Source organism: Notothenia rossii, assembly GCF_949606895.1.
Source record: "Notothenia rossii genome assembly, chromosome: 6".
NCBI classification, from domain to species: Eukaryota; Metazoa; Chordata; class Actinopteri; order Perciformes; family Nototheniidae; genus Notothenia; species Notothenia rossii.
In genome coordinates this window covers 67,883,088-67,902,406 of record NC_136909.1, presented here as the reverse complement: position 1 = coordinate 67,902,406, position 19,319 = coordinate 67,883,088, and the positions used below count along the sequence as shown (strand labels likewise).

Sequence of the window (19,319 nt, the reverse complement as noted above, 5' to 3'; positions counted from 1 at the left end):
CGCCGGGGTCTGTGACCTGGTCCGCCGCCATGCGATCATAGTCCAGGCCCAACTGGACTGCACCGATTACGACTCTGGAGAGGCAATCAGCAACCAGGTTCGACTTGCCAGCCACGTGCTTAATGTCTGTGGTGAACTCAGAGATGTAGGAAAGCTGCCGCTGCTGACGCGCCGACCAAGGCTCCGCCACTTTAGACATGGCGAAATTGAGCGGCTTGTGGTCGACAAACGCCGTAATCTCCCGGCCTTCCAGCATGAAACGGAAGTGCCGCACGGCCAAATAAAGACCCAGGAGCTCACGGTCAAAAGCGCTGTACCTGCGTTCTCTGGGCGTCAGCTGGCGGTTGAAAAAGGCGAGCGGCTGCCAAGCGCCCTCCACCCACTGCTCGTGCACTGCGCCGACCGCGTAGCCCGACGCGTCCGTGGTGATGGAAATGGGAGCCGTAGATGATGGGTTTGCCAGCAAAGCCGCCTGAGCCAACGCAGTCTTGACCCCGGCAAAAGCGACATCCGCCTCTGCTGTCCAGTCGATCGCCTGGACGGGGGTCTTGCCTTTCAACGCTTCATACAGTGGCCGCATGATGTGCGCGGACCGGGCGATGAAACGGTGGTAGAAGGTCCCCATCCCCAGAAACTCACGGAGCGACCGGGCTGTGAGCGGGCGAGGAAAAGCCGCAACAGCCTCCACCTTCGCTGGCAGAGGTGTCGCACCGCCCTTGGTGACGCGGTGCCCCAGGAAATCAATGTCAGACACCCCGAATTGGCACTTTTCAGGATTGATGATTAATCCGTGTTCCTTGAGCCGTGTGAAAAGGGCTCGGAGGTGGGACAGGTGCTCCTGCACTGAAGCGCTGGCAACGAGTATGTCGTCGAGGTAGACAAACACAAACGGCAGGTACCGCAGCACCAAATCCATCAGGCGCTGGAACGTCTGAGCGTCCAAAAGGTGTTATCACTGGTGTCTTGGGAATGTCCAGAGGGTGCATGGGCACCTGGTGGTATCCACGCACCAGGTCCACCTTGGAAAACACCACCGTACCGGCCAGATGTGCCGAAAAGTCCTGAATGTGCGCCACCGGATAGCGGTCAGGCGTAGTGGCGTCGTTGAGTCGGCGGTGATCCCCGCACGGGCGGAACCCGCCGTTCGTTTTGGGGACGACGTGCAGGGGGGAAGCCCAAGGACTGTCGGAGCGGCGGACAATGCCCAGGCGCTCCATGGTTGCGAACTCTGCCCTCGCCACAGCCAGCTTAGAAGGGTTCAACCGCCGGGCCCTGGCATAGACAGGAGGCCCCTCGGTAGTGACGTGGTGCTCCACGCCATGGTTAGTGGAAAGCGCAGAGAAGGTGGACAGCGACAGGTCCGGAAACTCGACCAACAGTCTGAGAAACGTGTCTGCCCCCGACAGCGAGCCCGACAGCCCGTCGTACGCTGCGCTGCCAAGTGTGCACACGAGGGAAGAAAACGTTAACGCATCAACCAAACGCCTATTCTTAACGTCCACTAAGAGTCCATGAGCACACAAAAAATCCGCTCCGAGGAGGGGAAAAGAAATGTCCGCTGTCACAAAATCCCAGCTGAAATGCTGTCCTCCGATGCACAAACACATAGGCCTCACGCCGTACGTGCGAATGGGAACGCCGTTAGCCGTCGTCAACCGCGGTCCGTGCCCACCACGGGCGATGTCTTCACTCGGGCGGGAACTACGCTCCGTTGAGCGCCCGTGTCACACAGAAACAGGCCCCCCGAAACGCTGTCACTGACGAAAAGGAGCCTGCCCGTGCCGCCGACGCTCAGGGCCACTACTGAGCGCCGGCCCCTCCGTTTCCCGGGGGTTTGTAGCTGCACGGAGCGATGCATTTCTTAGCCATTGTCCCGAAACGTGCGTGGTAAAAGCACTCTCGGTGTCCCCATGCCGGCTCGAAACTGCCGTGTCCGGCCTCCGCCATGCTTTCTTGCCTACAGACGGGCCACTGAGCGTCGCGGCTAACGTCTCTGCACCGGGCTGTTGTGTAGCCAGGAAAAAACGATCCGCTTCCTCAGCCAAGGCACGGGGCTCCGTGACAGGCGTGTTGGCCAGCGCCGTCTGGACCCGGGAAGGTAAGTGACGCAGGAAAATCTCTGTGAATAAAATCCGGGGATCTTCGCCACCTAGCAGATTTAGCATTTTCTCCATTAGCTGAAATGGCTTGCTGTCCCCTAGGCCTTGAATGTCAGGTATCTGGCGGGCCCTCTCCTTAGCAGATAAGCTAAATGTCTTAAGGAGAAGGGCCTTAATCGCCTCATATTTGCCATGGTGTGGGGGGTCAGTGATAAATCCAACCAACCTGGACGACGTGGAGCTTCCCAGCGCTGCTACGACATGGTAGTATTTCAGGTCCCCGTTACGGACCTGCCGGCAGGCGAAGTGCGCCTCCACGTGTGCAAACCACGCCGCCGCGGCATTCTCCCAAAACTCCGGCAGCTTTACGAAAACATCGCAATTAGCCATGTTCATTGAGACTTCGGAAACTGTCTCGAAGCCGTTGGGGTCACCAGTGTGGTGCCGAAGAAAGGGAGTCGGAGGCAGTGTATTAAGAATGGAGTTCCAATCTTTATTATCCATTCATCTCCATTAGGTTAATACATGAACTGCTCTGTATCACAAGCTAGCAGGAATGGCAAGCTAAAGCAACAGGTGTTCCCACTAAAGGGTCCGTGTGGCCACACAATAAACAAGGTGAATTATGGTCCCACATGGTGTCACCACAGCATGCTAATATATATATAGAAAAACAATATTTACATGCAGCATTGTTAGCAGATGTTTAATGCACTCCAAATATTCTCCAAACTCTGTCATGAACTGTAATATAATGACTTACAGCGAGATAGAAAATGGTATGTAACGACATTAAGAGTCTGCAGCCTCAAGCTAAATCAAAAGCATGCATGCTAATTTCCTCAGAAAAACAATGATCACATGCAGCATTGTTAGCATGTTACCATTTTCACCATCTTAGCTTAGCATGCTACTATTTGCAAATTACAGAGGCTGATGGGAATGATTAATGAATTATTTGATATAAACAACATGTTAATATATTGAAATAGGCATAACTCAGAAATCAGAAAAAGGTGGTTCATCCTTTGGTTATATTTTTGATTATTAAATATTTTGCCCTACAACGTTTGACAAATTCTATTAAAGAAATGTATCTGCAGAGAGAGAGAAAGTGTGTTTAAAAGAAAAAAAACCTGCATCTGTACAGCAGAGAATTTGGATGTAGAAAGCATGTAAAATGGAGGTAGTAACATTGATGGAAAGGCATGAATCTAATGCACCTCCGGATGGCGGGCGACAGAGAGCCGACTTGCTCATCTTCGACGTATGGATCATTACTGGAGCTTTACACTTTTGTTATTGCTCACATAAATTACACAGGCCTCATTGTGAGCACAAATTGTTATTTCACTCCAGGGAACCAAGACAAATAAGTAAGGAAGTAAATAACACACAACAGCACATCTGAGGATTGAGCGGTGTTAGTTTATTTGCATGTGATTAAAGGCTGTTCATCTCGTGATGGCTATTATATGCAAATGCATTTAACCTCATTGTGTTGTACATTATTGATTGTGTGAGTAAAGGATTAAAAATGATGGTCGGAGTCAGAGGTCTTAACATGATGTCCGCAGATGTTTGTTGAGCTGTCTTCATCAGGCTTTACAGTCCATTAAGACTAATATAAAATACATTTTTGTTACAAAAATGTGATATTATGGTGTAATGTATTCCTAGCAGCTTTCTTATTATCTCAGTATTAGGCGGTTAATGTTTCAAATAAGGTTGTGTAGTTGATGTAATGAATATTGTGATTAAGTACTTCTGATATGGGACTCATATGAAAATATTCTATGAACACTTGTTATTTTAATGGCAAATTCAGTTTATGTAATTGTAGCCAAAGCGATCCGTCATAACAACGGGGTGGTTGCTAATGGTGGAGCTGTGTTCCTGCACCATAAACAGGGAGCTGTCATCGGCAGAGGAAGAAGTGAACATTCATTTGTACTTATTGAACCGGTTAATGAATTATTCAGCAGAATACCAATATTCAGTGTTTGCTTCATTGCTCCTGGTGAACATAACGTCCTGCTATCAAGCAGACTAATTAAAATCACAAATCAAAATCTTCTGGTTTCTATGTTTTATTAGCTTTTATAGATTAGAGTTTATTACTTTTCCTGATATGCTGAATAAAGACATAAATGTCACCATCTGGCATGTGAAGCGGGAGATATTAAACCCTGATGCACATCGCAGTATAAGAATGTGATTCGAAAATCCCTCAGGTGGGGATAAGATGAAGTCTGAAATAAATACTGATGCAAAAAGATTTCAGATATACAGTAAACACAGCCAATTATTTAACACCAAGGTCATTTCGAGCCTTGCTCTTATCGTGGTTCTGGGGATTTAAATGTTGGGTAGTCAATCAAAAAGAATTTCAACAATTATTGGGTGGATTCCCATCAAATGTTGGACATAATGTGGCCTTGAGGATGGAACCTAATGATATTGGTGTCCCCTTGACTTTCCTTTTGTGCCACTAGCAGATCAAAGGCTGCCATCATTTTGTTTCTTGATGCCTAGACAGATTGCTCACAATTTGGTACAGACATTCATGGTCTCTCCTCAGTCTCTCCTTTTACCATTCATTTAGCGTCTAAAATGTGTTAAATGTGTCCCATTCTTTGTTTTAAGACTACATTCCATACAATCTTCCCATCAGCCTCAACTGGGCTTTATGTTTAGTGCCAAGTAATAAATATTACACCCGACCACAGCTAATGCCATCCAACCCAATAGCCATGCAGGCGATCCTTGCTTCATGAAGGTTACAATGTTCAGATTTTATTTATACACAAGTAAAGAGGTGTTGCTTCAACTTTATGATATTTGTAAAGATTATTCCTGGTGCTGTTGAATCATATGCTAAATGAATGTATCTTTAATGTTTGTCTATCTCACTCAATCTTTTAATTTGCAACATTTATGCATTCAAATGTTTAAAAATGACTTTAATTTCCCTAGACCCTCGCTAGCTTCTGGGGAAACACAGTTAATACCACATGATATGTCAGAGGGGGCTAAGGGAGTCAACTTACCTCTCTATTGTCTACTTATTGTTGTCTTGCTTTTATTGAATTTGCTACACAACATTAGCTAGGATAGCTGTATGGGTACTTAACTCATTTAATGTTAAGATAGCAAATTAACTTTACGTTAGCTAGCATTATAAAGTGACATAACGCAAATAAACCTGAATATACTTTACATTAATACAACTAATACATTACCTCATAAGTGAACATTTATCAGTTGTTTACGATGAAGACAGCTCATTCCATGTCATGTGATCAAATCCGTATCTGTTATTGTTTTGATTGAAGTACCCCAAGTTTCAGAAATGACATATAGTAAAATATAAATAAGGGTACACAAAATGTTAGCAACATTTCTAACAGTATCGCAGCACCAACAAATACAGTTTCCAGTTGAAACATCACCAACAAGCACTTTTGCATACGATTTTTTGACATTTTGGCTCAGAGTAAGCAAAAAAGTCTAATCTGAGTGTATAAATATGCCGCTAAATATCAGCATTTTAGCATTTTCAAGAATGTCTGACACTGCCAGCAATCCTTTGTCTGAGTAAAACCTGAGTTGCAAGCACGGCTGGAGACTTGAGTGTTGTTAGGTCATACAAAATTATTTAGAGAATGGAAAAAGAGTTCACTGCAAGGAAGTGAGAGACCTGATATGACATTTTATCACATTTTCACATCTGTTCTACAGATCAGAATAGAGACATCTGCTCTTTCGGATATATAACAACCCTGAGAATACGGTGGAAAAAATTGGGCGTGCATCTGGGTATGGACCTTCCAGGAACTCTGAATGACACAATCTGAATGGTGCTGTGAACCACATTTTTAAACCAGACCTCAAAACTTTTGCGTTTTTTCTGTATAGAATGTGCTTCAGTCAAATACAAATGACTCCAAATGATAGGTGAGATCACCTTAATGGGCGTGAAGCTGATCTGTTGTGACTACTTGCACATGGACACAACGTGCACCCTGTTTTATAGTTTGATGTGAGCACGCCAGATTTTCTGAGCTCGAATTGCCAAACAATCACATTTTTGCGTTTGACCTTCCAGTGTCTCTGATATCCTCTCTCTCACAGGATCGATTCCCTTTTCCAGTTAAGCTTTTATTGCTGATGATGGGTCAGTGGGGGTTGGTTGTTATTCGGTACTATACGCCCCCACTTTCGCACCTACCATTCACCCTCCAGACATCAATATTCCCATGACCCTCTAAAACTCAGCTACATAGGCCAGGCCAGACCAATTCAACTTTGCATAATCAATACCTTAAATTAAAAAAAGGGAAGTCAGCATGGAGATCTCGGTCTCCCACTCAGCCAAATGTTCTTGAAAGCCTCCTCACGGGCGCGGCTGTTTGAACGGGAAGCCGCCGATTGACAATCGATATCAGGACTGGCTGTTGCTCTGAAGCTGAAAAGGACAACAGACAAGGACATATTGGCAAATGAAGATAATTCAACAGGCCCGTCTTATCTATTTGCTCCTGTCTGCTTTATCTAATTTGGCAGTGAAACAACACAGACAATACAAGTCATGTGTGCCGTCCCTTCATTCCCACACCTACAACTCACAGGCTTGGCTGAGTTTTTCCTCCATGCTGGATGTGTGAGATTTCAAGCTTTCCTGCCAGCAATGACCTTTTCCTGAAAATGTTTTTTTTTCTTTACCCTTTTCTGATTTCTATTGAAGCGAGTGGCTTATAAAATGTCACCCTTCACTAGGTTCAGCTAAGAGTGACAGATAAGGAAGGCCCAGGGGAACCTGGGAGGCAGATGGGAGAGTTGACTGTCTGAAGGTTTGGAGGATCTTCCCTTTTCTCCTCTTTTCCTTTCTTTTGTGTTGTGTGTGAGATGCGGCTCCCCAGTGAGCCAGAGGGAATTTTAAAGTGCCTGCAGAGGAGAGATGAGCTGCACAGATAAGCAGACCAGGTGAGAGAGCTAATCCTGCTGTTAGGCCTCCAGGCACACAACACAATGGAGTGTTGGTAACTATAATGACAAACCAACTGTTGAATTATTTAAAAAAAAAAAACATCCTCAGTGCTTAATACCTGAGTTGTGTTCAACAGAGCTGTGGACTCGGGTCACATGACATTACCTTTTTTACTTTAAAAACACATACAATCTGCTAATTAACGGTATTAATCCACAACTAGTCGACTCTTCATCCCGATCCACTATGATAGAACTGACAGCATCCAATTAAGTTTCAGGATGGAACCTTGATTACTTAGATTACTCTAATGAACGCCAGTTGGAAAAAGGAACATACAAAAACGATATGGTGGTCAACAAAAAAAAGGACATACAGTATGCAAAATAAGCGGGAAAAATATTGCATTACATTTGGTAATGAGCGCATAATGACTTTAGGACTCGAAACTTAAAGCTTAGGACTTGGGACTTCACCTGTGACTTTCTTGTGACCTCCAGAACGAAGACTTGATCCTACCTAGTTGTCAATAATTCATACATCTAGCTTTCTGGTAAATGTGAAAAATAATGAATCAACATATTGAACCAAGGATTAAACACAACAGCCATTCTGAATAATGCTTAGATAGACTTTCTCATATGTATGAATAATTCCCTGCTATCCAGAGTAGACGAATCCAACAGAAACCTCAAATCTAATCCATTGTTTGCAGGGAACCTGATATTTGGCTTGCGGTAACCACAGTCTGAGCTACACACACAGTCGATAGATTCCCCTCTCTCTTCGTGCACTGCCAGCTGCGTTTTGGCCCCACTGAGCCCTATTTTAGGTAACGTGATCCTGACTTGGGTGGCACTCACAGCAGGGGAGCATCTGCTGTGGGACTTTGGAAGTAGGACTACTGTGTCCCCAGTCACATGCTATTATGTGCGATGAGCACCAAATAAATCAGTGTAGGATTTGACTGGTGACCGTCAGTCCAGAGCGGAGGAGAAACGCCAACATTCAATATATTTACTGCTGACAGTCAAATATTAGAAATCAATGCATGGCTGTAAGCTCTTCCATCTGGTTAGAGTGGATGTTCAATAGATTGGGTCTAACTTTACTGCCTGTCAGCATATTTTGCAAGGCTGATAATATCCCAACATGCCATTGTAGGCTTTAATTGGTTCCATGTATCTTTTTTTTAATCTTTCATTTATACCTCCTCTGTCCATGGATCTTTTTCCAGATCTCCTTGATGCCAAAGTAATTTGGTGCCTCTCTTTAGTAACTGGTCGAGAGCCTGAGCGTGCCCTCAACACAACCTGAAATCCTTCTCCATCTGAAACACTTTCGCCTTGTGCCAGTGTGAGCTCCCATCTGCTGTCCTGGCACCGCACAGACAAATGTTGATTAACTACCTCATCTCAAGCACGCTGGCCAAACCCAGACAAATCCACTCACAAATAGCCATCCAGGCATTTTTATACCAGCATTAGGGCGGAGTGGCGGTTGATGGAGAGGTCAGAACAGGCTGTGAACTCCAGCTTCCCTCATAAAGTCATACTAGGGTGAAGCTTTTATTGGATTTGCCTCAGACAAGCTTTGCTGACAGAGGTGAAGCACAAATAAAAACATTTCAAAAAAGCTAACTGCAATTGGCTCCAACTCCCTCAACAGTGAGCCAAAATGTGGGAAAAATGAATCCAAAAAAGATACAGCCAAACCAGCTCAACCCACAGATCCAAGCACCTGCACAGCCACAAGTCCTGAGAGGACACCATAGATTGGACCACACTCCAGCAGCTGGGCTGGAGGTTTACGCAGGAAGGAGGAAACTAATTTAATTGTTTTTCTTTGCACACCCAAAAAGGCTTATGATTAATTATTCAGCATGTCCTTTGCCATCCCAGCAGTGAAAGCAACATCTGTCATTTATTTAAAGCACAACAGCTCACAGGAAATAAAATCACAAACACATTATGGTTTCATGTTTCCATTCGAAAGTCTTAGCACACCTGCTGTTTACAAAATAGCAGATCCAAGTCTCACACAAGAGGTTGTCATCCTTGTCTTTTCCTGAGGGAGCTCAACAATTGTACCGTCCAAAATGGGCTCTTCTGATCATATCTGATGAGGACATATACTCAGCTTCATATTCACTTTAATTGTAATGCTTTTGATGCAGACTGAATGTTTGAATTTCTGTCAAAAATATCTGCCAGTTCAATCAACATTCAGTTCCTTGTTATTCTGATCCTGCATTTGAGGCACTGGGAGTTTTCAGAGCTCACTTGAAAGATAGATGAAGGAATAAGCTGAACTTTGATGACCAGAACATGTAAATATAGATTCACATATCAAGCAGCCATCTTCAAAACTTCAGAAGTCTTTTAGTGCAAGAGAGAATTTTTTCTTTCCTATTTTTTGAGTCACCCTGCAGAGCTGTGGTGTAGGGCTAGTAACTTTGAAACGTTTTCACCCACTAAAAGCAAGCATTTCTGTATGAGGACTTAATCTCTTACATTACGAATTTTTGAAAGTGTTGTTAAATAGTTTGACATGCACTATATATTTTCGTAACAAGAGTTGGAGGAAAATCTAATTGCCACTCACCTGCACACAAAATGTATAAAGCAACAATTACCTTAGCGTAGCACTAGAGGGGAACACAGTTAGCTAAACTAAGCTAAGCTAACCCTCTCTTTGGCTCAAACTGAGCTGTATTTATCCTCTAACTTACCAGAAAAAAAGGTTTTGTTTTTGACATATTAAGAAAAACAAAAAAAACTCAACAACCACAACCCCCCAGAAATTGGAATATATGTTTGAACACCACTGGGGTTAACTTAAGGGGATCATTTGAAATTCTGAATATTGGAAACAAAAGCATTTAAGAACACAATAGGGGCTTATTTTTACAACTACATTTATTAAAAAAACAAAACCAAAAAATGAACAAAACCAAAAAAAAGCAACCAGTGTCCCACCAGGGATGAGACAGTTTATGGAGAGACACATTTTTAAAAGCATACAAACCAGCAAACTGTAATCTAGCAGCATCCAAATGTTGGAATCTCCAAAATCATCATTTATATATTTAAATATATAGTTGTTTTTTTGCCCTGGCAAGCTACACACTTTACAACATACACAGAGCGTCATCTCTCCTTAGTGCAGAAAAAAAATACCTTTAATAAAATAAACAACTTTAGGTTAAATAAGCTTAAATAATAGTGTTAAATACAAGACACTTCTGTGGCACATATTTACAGAAATAAACACATTTGGCATTGTAAGTGTGGTTCACTGGCGCTTGCTCTAATGCTCTAGAAACCACTGCATAAGAACACATTTGCTGTGATAAACTACACACACTATCAAACACTCTCACACACACATACACACAATCATACATACAATTTTATATCAGTGAGCCACAGACAAGGCATGTGTTTATAAAAGAGAAATAAAAGCAAAGAGAAACAATCCATTTACAACCAAGAGTTTTAGGCACAGTCTGTCCTGTTTTATAAATACATGTCAAGTACAACTGCTTCTCGACAGGAACTCTTCACGTTTGTGCTAACTTCTTTTTCTCTTTTTTCATTTTAAAACACAGTTTTGTAACTACCACTTCATTATTGCTAGGACATTGTGACAGTGAATGGAAACTACTGACGAATGTGTGTAGGGAAAAGCACCTTGAAACATCAAAATTACTGCCATGTGACCCTACATTACAACACTGAGGAAAAGTAAAAAGGGGAATTTGTTCAAAGAAAAAAAAAAAAAAAAACAAAACATCAAAAGCGTGAACGTTTTGGGAGCCAGGGAAACAGAAATCCAGAAAAAAAGGGTCTCTGTTGAGCTACATTCATTTCCCCCCTTGGACTGTATGTTTCAAGACCGCCACATGTGGATTCCTCTTGGTGCAAGCAGACAGTCAGTACCACTTCATTAAGTCCAGTACATTCCTCCCCCTTCCTCGCCTTACCCTCTCCACTTTCCTGTGTCCGTTAAGGCCGGCACAGAAACAGCTGTGTGACAGTGTGCAGTACGATACAGTACAGCTGAGTATACAGCACAGTAGACTGACGTGACATACGTAGGTAGATTATATGTTGACTACAGTAAAAGAGCTTTACATTCCACTACTGTAAGAAGATCCCAGGGACTAGAGCAGGGCTCTCAAGGGTTCTCAATTCCTCTCTAGCGCACAAGGTTTTCCCATGAGCCCCTTTAGTCAGGATAAAGAAACCGTTAACATCAGAAACAGCTCCGCACTTCAGTCAGAGGAGGATCCCAAAACTAAGTTCCAGATCAGGGTTTCAAGTCTCTCCACACAGGGCTGCTACAGTCTCCTAAGCAGGGGCTTTTTAAATAGTTTTCATTACTCTGGGGGGCTGGTAATGGTTGGTTCTATAGTTTGTTGGCTTGTGGATCATCTGGGAGTCTAAAGTAGGAGTTGAGTGGGTGCCCAGGAGGAGTGAAGGCCGTCTCCTGCTCTCTTCCTGCGGGTCTCTCAGGGTTTCTTGTCAATGCTGTGAAAGAACCACTCTGTGAACTTCCTGAGCTGAGCCGACGCCGTCTGGCTCTCCTCCTGCAGTCGCATGTTGTCCTGTCTCAGGTGTTGCACCTCCTCCTGCAACATCGCCTTATCCTCTTTCTCCTGGAAACACAAAGAAACACACAGACAATCAACACCGGGACATGAGGCAAAAATAAATGGAAGTTGATGAAATCCCCCGCTATAGAACATGAATCTGTCGTCAGTGCTGTGTTAATGGGGAGCATTAACATGGCAAAGCAGCCTTTTCTCTGTTCTGATTAAAGTGCACTTCCCGTCACTATGTTAAGCGCATTAGTCGAGGTGGGGAAATGTTGGGCTGGGACACAATGAGGGAAGGAAGCAGGATATTGAATTAAGTAGATGAGTTTGTATTACACAGACCGCAGGGCATGCATTACTCAATGTCTGCTCTTCTGAGCTACGTGACACAGACATGCACTGTTTGCTGACCTGGAGGAGGGCAAATGAGGGCAAAAAGGTGACGAAGACAGAATCAAGAAATCAGTTTGATATATGCGACCTCACCTTTCTGAGGTCATACTGCAGCTGTCTGAGGATCACCTCCAACTGGTTGACTTTGCCGGTTAGTGTGGCGGGGGCGCCGCTGTAGGGGGACACAAGGGTGTTGGTTAAGACTCAAGAAAGACAGCTTTTTCGAAAAAAACACACAAGACCTCTTCCACAGCGATACAGGAGCTGATAATGGACAGTTAGATAAGCCCCGCCCCCTTTAATTACTGTTGTTATGCCTGTCAAGCTGTCCGTTTTCCCATTATTTGAATTGGACAATGGAGTTTTGTGTCTGAAAACATGACGGTCGCTCGCTGATTATAACAATGTTAGCTAGCTAGTGTAGGCTAATGCTAATGCTAAAACACTCTGAGCTGCCAGCTTACTTTTTTATGTTTGTTATCTTAAAATATGTTAGACTCATACTTGATATGATGCTAACAGACAGATCTTAAGTGTAAGTGGATTTGGAAATAAAGGGAGTGCATTTTTCATGTTTTCCAATGTGGAGCTTCTAAGCCTTACCATTTTATTAAAGCATTAGGAAACACAAAAACTTGTTCTCACATAATCCTTGAAAGGTTTAGTTGCTTACAGTTTGGGAAATATTTTTGATAAGCAATAGAGAGCTTAGGTTTATGCTAGAGGATGTTTCTCTTTCACCACAGAGAAGGATTTGAGTATAACAAACAAGCGATGAGTTTTGCAAAGATAACATTAACTAATGCAGATTTGGATTCATATTACCTGTAACCCAAAATAATATTATACATACATTAGTTAATGACACGTCCCTTTGTAGTTACAGTTAGCAAATCAATCATGGATAGAGTCCTTAGGTATAGAAATCCTAAACTGGACAGTTCTACCATGTCGAGTTAGGGTTGCTAAACTATGATTATTAAATCTCTGTTTGTGGGCAGGCTCTAACAAACAGTCCCTTTTTCACTTGCTACTGGAACATTGGTAATTGTGTGTTTGTTGTTTTAGCCTACTCTGCTCCCAGGGCTGCTCCCTCCGCCTCCACCACCCTTCTGGTCAGCTCTCTGGAGATATGTAGAGCCTCCGCCCGCTGCATGTCCGTCATGGTGCAGAAAGAGGCCACTCGCTGGTCTGGAGACAGAAGAGGTGACGCAACAGGTCATAATCTGCCCTTAACATCAAAGACAGGAAATGTGTTCAGAAAGGCACTTCATGGTGCCAACATGCTAAACACAACTAAAATAGAGCGGAACAACACACTCGCATGCATGCATTCATGACAGGATGGGGCGATTCATTCATGCTTTTTTTAATGAATGAATGGTTTTGGTTGAAGCGCTGAAAGGCAGTCCTCCCATACTGAGAGATCTATAGCCAGACAATAGGGAACAAGGTGGAAAACAGAGCATTTTTTAAAGATCATCACAGATAAAGTTAGTCCCTTGGGTGTTGCTGCGGTGCTTCTCCCTCTGAGCTGCGACTGACAGCTGTTTGACTCATAATGGGCTGGATCCCAGAGAGCTGTAAGGCACTAGTCATGCTTGTTTTGCCATATCAGGCCCTTAAGCTTGCTCAAAGCCCCATTGAAAACCCAAACTTGGCATGTTATGCTTGGGGACTGCTCAGTTTTGAGGCGTAATGCTCTTTTCTTTAGAAACCACACTCTTTTTCTCAAGCCCTTGGTCTGAGACTAAAGATAGGAGGATCTGCCTATTCATAGAAAAGATTAAGGAAACCCTTCTATTAATTTAGCCTCCAAATGAAAACTAATCCACTCCAAGACAAAAGCTGATGGAGCCCGGAGTTGGATGCGACAGGAAAGGGAGACCAAGCTTTAATTTACATATGAATGAATATTTCCCTCATATGTGCTGGCTGCATCAGAAAGATTAAAGACTTCTAGGATAGCAGTGACGGGCAAAGGAAAAGCAGCTTGTCATTCTTTCCCCGTGACATGGTGTCCAGATTCTCTGGGCAAGCTGTTGATAATCAAACCAAAACAGATTACACTGAAGAGTAAAAAATACCTATGCGAGTGAACATACCGTGCTGTATGTATTTGCGAGGGAATATTAAAATAATATGCAGTAGTTGACAAAGAAAGCTTTCACTGATTGCAACAAAAGACTTGTTGCTGAAAAGTAGACTGTTTTTGATTCCATCCACTTTCAAATGTTATATGAATATGAGCAGTCTCTCTGGATCCACATGACCAAGGATACGAGTGCTATTATAACTGCTTTACATCTCAGGCAACCTCTTTCTGCCCTGCCTCCAATCAGAGCTGGTTAAACATGGCACGATGTCAGCCTGGAGACACTTTCTGCTCGGCAACAAGACTCCAGTTTACACAGCGTTTTTCTGGGCCATGCAGGCTGCCGTGACAACTGCCTTCATAGTACTCCGCATCATCTCCACTGATTCCACTCTGCTTAAATGATACTGTGCAGCAGGAAATGTATCAAAGAAGAAACTCCAAAGAGGATTAATTAATTATGACAAGCAAATGGTCACATGCAACCCCATCGCTGGTCCGGGGGTCAGTCGGAGTTCAAGTGGAGAAAATACTGGCATGTTAGCGTTTCTGTGATAGATGGGAAATACACTGGCATGAAAGAAGTAGCAAAACTACTAAAAGAGGGGGGGAAATGAAAGAAGCGATGATGCTGCCCATGAACTGCTGAAACATTTCAATGCTAGTTAAATGAAAATAAGAGTGTGAATGAAAAGAGATTTTGTTTTGACAGGAACATATAACTCGTGTTGTCCAGAGACAACAAACTGTAATATCCCCCGCAATTAACGTAAGCTTTTGATTCCAAAATTGCTTTCCCAGAGCCCACAAAAAACACAATTACTCTAAAGCACCCATTCAGACTGCTTATTAGAAACAAGATTGTACCTTCAAAGGAAGATTTTTAATTCTGAGGAGTGAATGTGCCCCTTAGGGACAGATGAGATGTCTTTTTGTGGATTAAAGAAAATCCAACATCTTGTCGACCATATTCAGATTTATCGGACAAAAGAAGCAAAGAGCAGCCAAAATACCCAAATGATCACCCAAACAGCTTAACAGTCAAAGTATTCCTGTAAAAACTCTGCCGAGTGGCCGTTTGCTGGCTTCATAGTTTGACAATTGGCACCATGTCTGTGCTGACAAATGATGGCTCACTTTTCCAAGCAGTGCTCAATAGGAAGGGGGCTCAGAGCAGAGGCGCAAAAATCAAGAACCGTTCCCTTAAATTGTCCCTACAGCACCTTAGGAGACACTAGAAGAAAACACAAAGCGTACACAAACCTGCACATGCAAGCGAGCTAGCACTTGCAGACTAAAACACACAAAATTGCACACACACAAGCTAAGCAGCCAGGAAGAAGGGGGAGGTAACACGAGGTGCCAGCAGCTCCCGCCAGGCTGGTTACCTTCAAAGGCTCGTGCTGCATCAACCAGGTGGGACCAGTCCAGGCCCGAGGCAGGGTCTGGGAGGGGCATGAGGCCCGGGTCGCTGAACTTGGACCTGTCCGCCAAGGAGCCGTCAGAGAACCAAAAGTCATCTGCAGAGACAGGCAGGCACTCGGATCAGTGTCCAGGCCTGGCCTGAGTTTAGAGCTAATCTCTGAGTCACCCATCAGTTTGCATCACAGCAGACAAGGAGGGTTGGGAGAGGTATGGGGGGGCGTAGAAGGGGAGGGGGTTTATTCAAACAAATCGTTGCTGCTAAAGGGAGGTTATTAACCTTACTCTAGCCTTGCACATCAAAACACCTAGCTCGAGTCTATGCTTGGTAAATCCAATCCTTGCAATCCAATCATACCTCCAGTCCAATGCTAATCTGAAGCGAAATAACCAATCCTCCTAATCGTTGCAAGCTATTTCACTCTAAAAAGAAAAGTTTTCTATTTATGTGACAGCACAATAGGTTCACATTAAACCACCTTCTTTGCGTGCCACTCGCAAGGGCGCTGACTGAGGGGCGATAAATGACTTGTCTTAGTGAATGTCTTCATGTTTCAATCAATATCTCCTTTCCTTCCACTCTGTCTCTCTCCGCCCTCCCTCCCTGTCAGCCCTGAAAGACAGGGAATGCAATAAACAAGCTCCCATTCTGCAGAGAGGCATTTAGAAAAGCACGAGTGGAGAAGCAGAGAAGGAGACGGAGAGAGCTTGAGGTGATGCTGACACTCTCCTTTCAATTTACCCAGCGTCTTGGAGCTTGAGTGATTCACTGTTTACCAAATTGGGCTGTTTCAGTCAGGGAAAGAGAGAGCCTGTGTTCTCAACTACCCTTCAAAACAATCAGGAATCCATCAGGTTGACAGTCAGAAGAGGCCAAAGAGAGAAACATCTTTCCAAAAGCCATTTTCTATCCAAAGACAGCAGCCAGAGACAGGGATGAGGAGCGGTATGGAAATGGGACGAGAGGGACAGAGAGGGAGGCAGGCTGGGACTTATGAGTGAATGAAACATTATGTATGACAGACATTGAGACACTCCTGATGGAAAAATAGGCATTTTCATGTCACAGATCTTCCAAAACCTGCAGCGGCGCAGGCAGGACACATCACACCTCTCATCACTAATGCATATTCAGAGGATGCTTGGAGAACAGAGGGGGAATACTAGCCAGCAGTGACAGGTGTCTGCTTAATGCAGACAGAGCCACGTGCAAGTCACACGCAGCCTCGCCCAGTTCCAATTAGTTGTCTACATCGAGGACTGTTGCTGGAGTGTGTACCAGTTGGGCTAAGAATATTGGTAGGACACAAGTGGCTCTTCAAACAAGTATGCATGTCCTGGCTTTTATCTGGGGCCAGAGAAGAGGAATGATAATCCAAGAGCAACATAGATGCAGAGAAAGTCTACGTCAGCTTTCCTGTCTCTAAGAGGTATTTTAATAAGACAGAGTTCTGTTTTCTTTTCTTTAAAGGGCACAGTATATCATTTCCACCACTAGGATGCTCTCAATCAAATCTGAATTATCTTCAGTGTCTCCTCCTCTAACAAACAGACCTCGTGGATGAAATAGGTAAAACCCTGTCTAAACAGTACACATGAAACATCTGTGTTTGTTCTGTGGAATAGCACGGAGGAACTGCGTGTTATAGTATATCCTTGAAAAACGAATAACATCTGAAAAATGTACCTAGAAAATGTGCAGTTTGATTGGTAAAATGAGAAATGAAAGTTCATCTGTACTCACTCCTCAGGTTGGAGGCTCCCTGGTTGTGGACAATGCGGGGGGGCAGCGTGCTGTGGTAAGGTGGCGTGGTGCTGAAGAGGATGTCGTTGGGCATGGCTTGGTCCAGCATGGAGCTGTGCGAGCTGGTGTAGGACGAACCCTTACGGTTACTGCACACACTCTCGTCTGACAGCGTCCGGTATAGGGAACGTCTCGGTGACAGACTGCCCACCGCTGACACCTGAGAGAAGGAGAACAATTTGTCAACAGAAAGGCACAATCATGCAAATGATGGAGCTGAATGACATTTCCTCGGCACAGCAGGTTTACATGAGCGGGCAGCTGGGCGGGTAAGGAGGAAACATGAGGGAGCAGTGTCAGGAATCAATTACAGTCTTTGCTCTCTGGAAAATGCAGATGGATTGAGCACAGCTGGATGGGGTCTGGCAGAGTGGGGGGAAACAGGGGACAGGCCTCATGGAGGTGGTGACGGAGGTTACTGTGTAGTCACTGAGCTTAATGTGAGAATTAACATTCTGAAACTGCAGAAAATGCCTAATCGGGATGGAGAAGAAAAATATAAGCTGATATGCCAGAGATGTATTTGATAGAATAAAGTCACACAGCAATAAGTGTACCAGAACAGAGTATTGTAAATGGGAGTATTATTTCCCATGTCAATCCTAATCTTTTCAGTGCAGTTAGCGTGACCAATTGAGTCAAAATGGCCTCATTTATAGGAAATAAGCCAAGATGAAAAATACTTTAGTTTTCCTTAAACCAAAGTCCAGCATGTGTTATTACCCAGGGATTATTGATTCAGATCAATACAACGTAATTTAACTCATGTAGAAGTCCATTTAATGCAAAGTCACTCATTTGTGAATGAATTTGCTTCACATTTTCTTTTGTATGCTTGTTTACAAGTCAGACAAAAACAAATAAACACAATCCAGAAAAGCAATAAAGTCAAACTAAAGTGTGTTTGCTGCTTTGTAGGACTTATAAAAGCCAATGCAACAAAAGCTGTTAGAATAGCTGTGGTTTGAAAAGCAGCATCGTCCTGATGTGCAGTCGTCTGTGCACAGAGAAGAATTACACAGCCCATCATTGCAGGGATAATCGAGTTCCATAACTGCGGCCAGAATTTTGACAGAAGATCTCCTGTTTTAACACACAAAACCACTAAAGCCAATCGAATTCATCAATTTTCCCTTTTAGCTTACAGAAATATTACAGAAGTGACATCAAAAGTAGCCACAAATGATATGTGGGACATTTTTGCCAGATGGCTAAATATCTGCCTTTGGCTTCCCAGCTGTAACCAACACTAGACAAGCATTCCCGCAAGCCAACACCCAGCCATCTCCATTTCAAAAGACTGATCCCCCACAAATCCCACCGTGACAATTTAACAAACATCTAGTACGTCTTTAAAGCGGCGATGTGCATTAGAACTCAAAGCAGCATACATACACCCTGCCTCTAAGAACATCTCAGGGGCTTTAACTCAACAAGGTTGTCTAACTGCAAGTTTTCCCACCCAACTTTACAAGATTAGACCCCATAACGCTCCTCGCTCATCAAAACAACTTTGAACAGGATTTGCTGCGCTCTCATATAAAACAAAAATAGCACAGATTTAAAGATCTAATACATGGAGTCGGTCCAAATGAAACCACTTGCAAAAAGGGCTTAATGTTTTTTCAGAAGCCTTTTATTTATTCTATCTACAGCAACACATCCGAACACATCTTGGCGTCGGTTAACTGCACATTATGCGGAAAATATTGCTTTAATCAAACCTGAAAGATTATCAACTATTTCAGTGTGTCTAAATCCACCTCAGCTGGCAACAGTCCTCTCTCTGATTTGGGCTGTTTGAATTCCTTTGCACAAATGCAACGCTCTTATCAGGCGAGGCAGCAGTGACACATCTACCGAGATTTCTCCTGACTTTCTTTCCCTCTGTGCTTGCTCTGAACAAAGACAACAAC

At 43.7% G+C, this 19,319-nt stretch overlaps 1 protein-coding gene across 6 annotated transcripts in view; it reads right to left on the bottom strand.

Moving 5' to 3' along the window:
- Window positions 1–9,989: 9,989 nt before the first annotated feature.
- LOC307043634 (signal-induced proliferation-associated 1-like protein 2) overlaps window positions 9,990–19,319 on the bottom strand; it is an 81,126-nt gene continuing 71,796 nt past the window's right edge. For 5 of the 6 annotated variants that reach the window (XM_079688211.1, XM_079688216.1, XM_079688213.1 and 2 more), the window contains 5 exons: window positions 17,344–17,563; window positions 15,566–15,697; window positions 13,156–13,273; window positions 12,176–12,254; window positions 9,990–11,749 (listed from right to left, as the gene is read on the bottom strand). In XM_079688211.1, the coding sequence (XP_079544337.1) occupies window positions 11,603–11,749; window positions 12,176–12,254; window positions 13,156–13,273; window positions 15,566–15,697; window positions 17,344–17,563 (696 nt within the window). In that variant the 3' untranslated portion in view covers window positions 9,990–11,602. The remainder of the gene's footprint in view (window positions 11,750–12,175; window positions 12,255–13,155; window positions 13,274–15,565; window positions 15,698–17,343; window positions 17,564–19,319) is intronic. The other variant, XM_079688215.1, reaches the window with a different exon arrangement.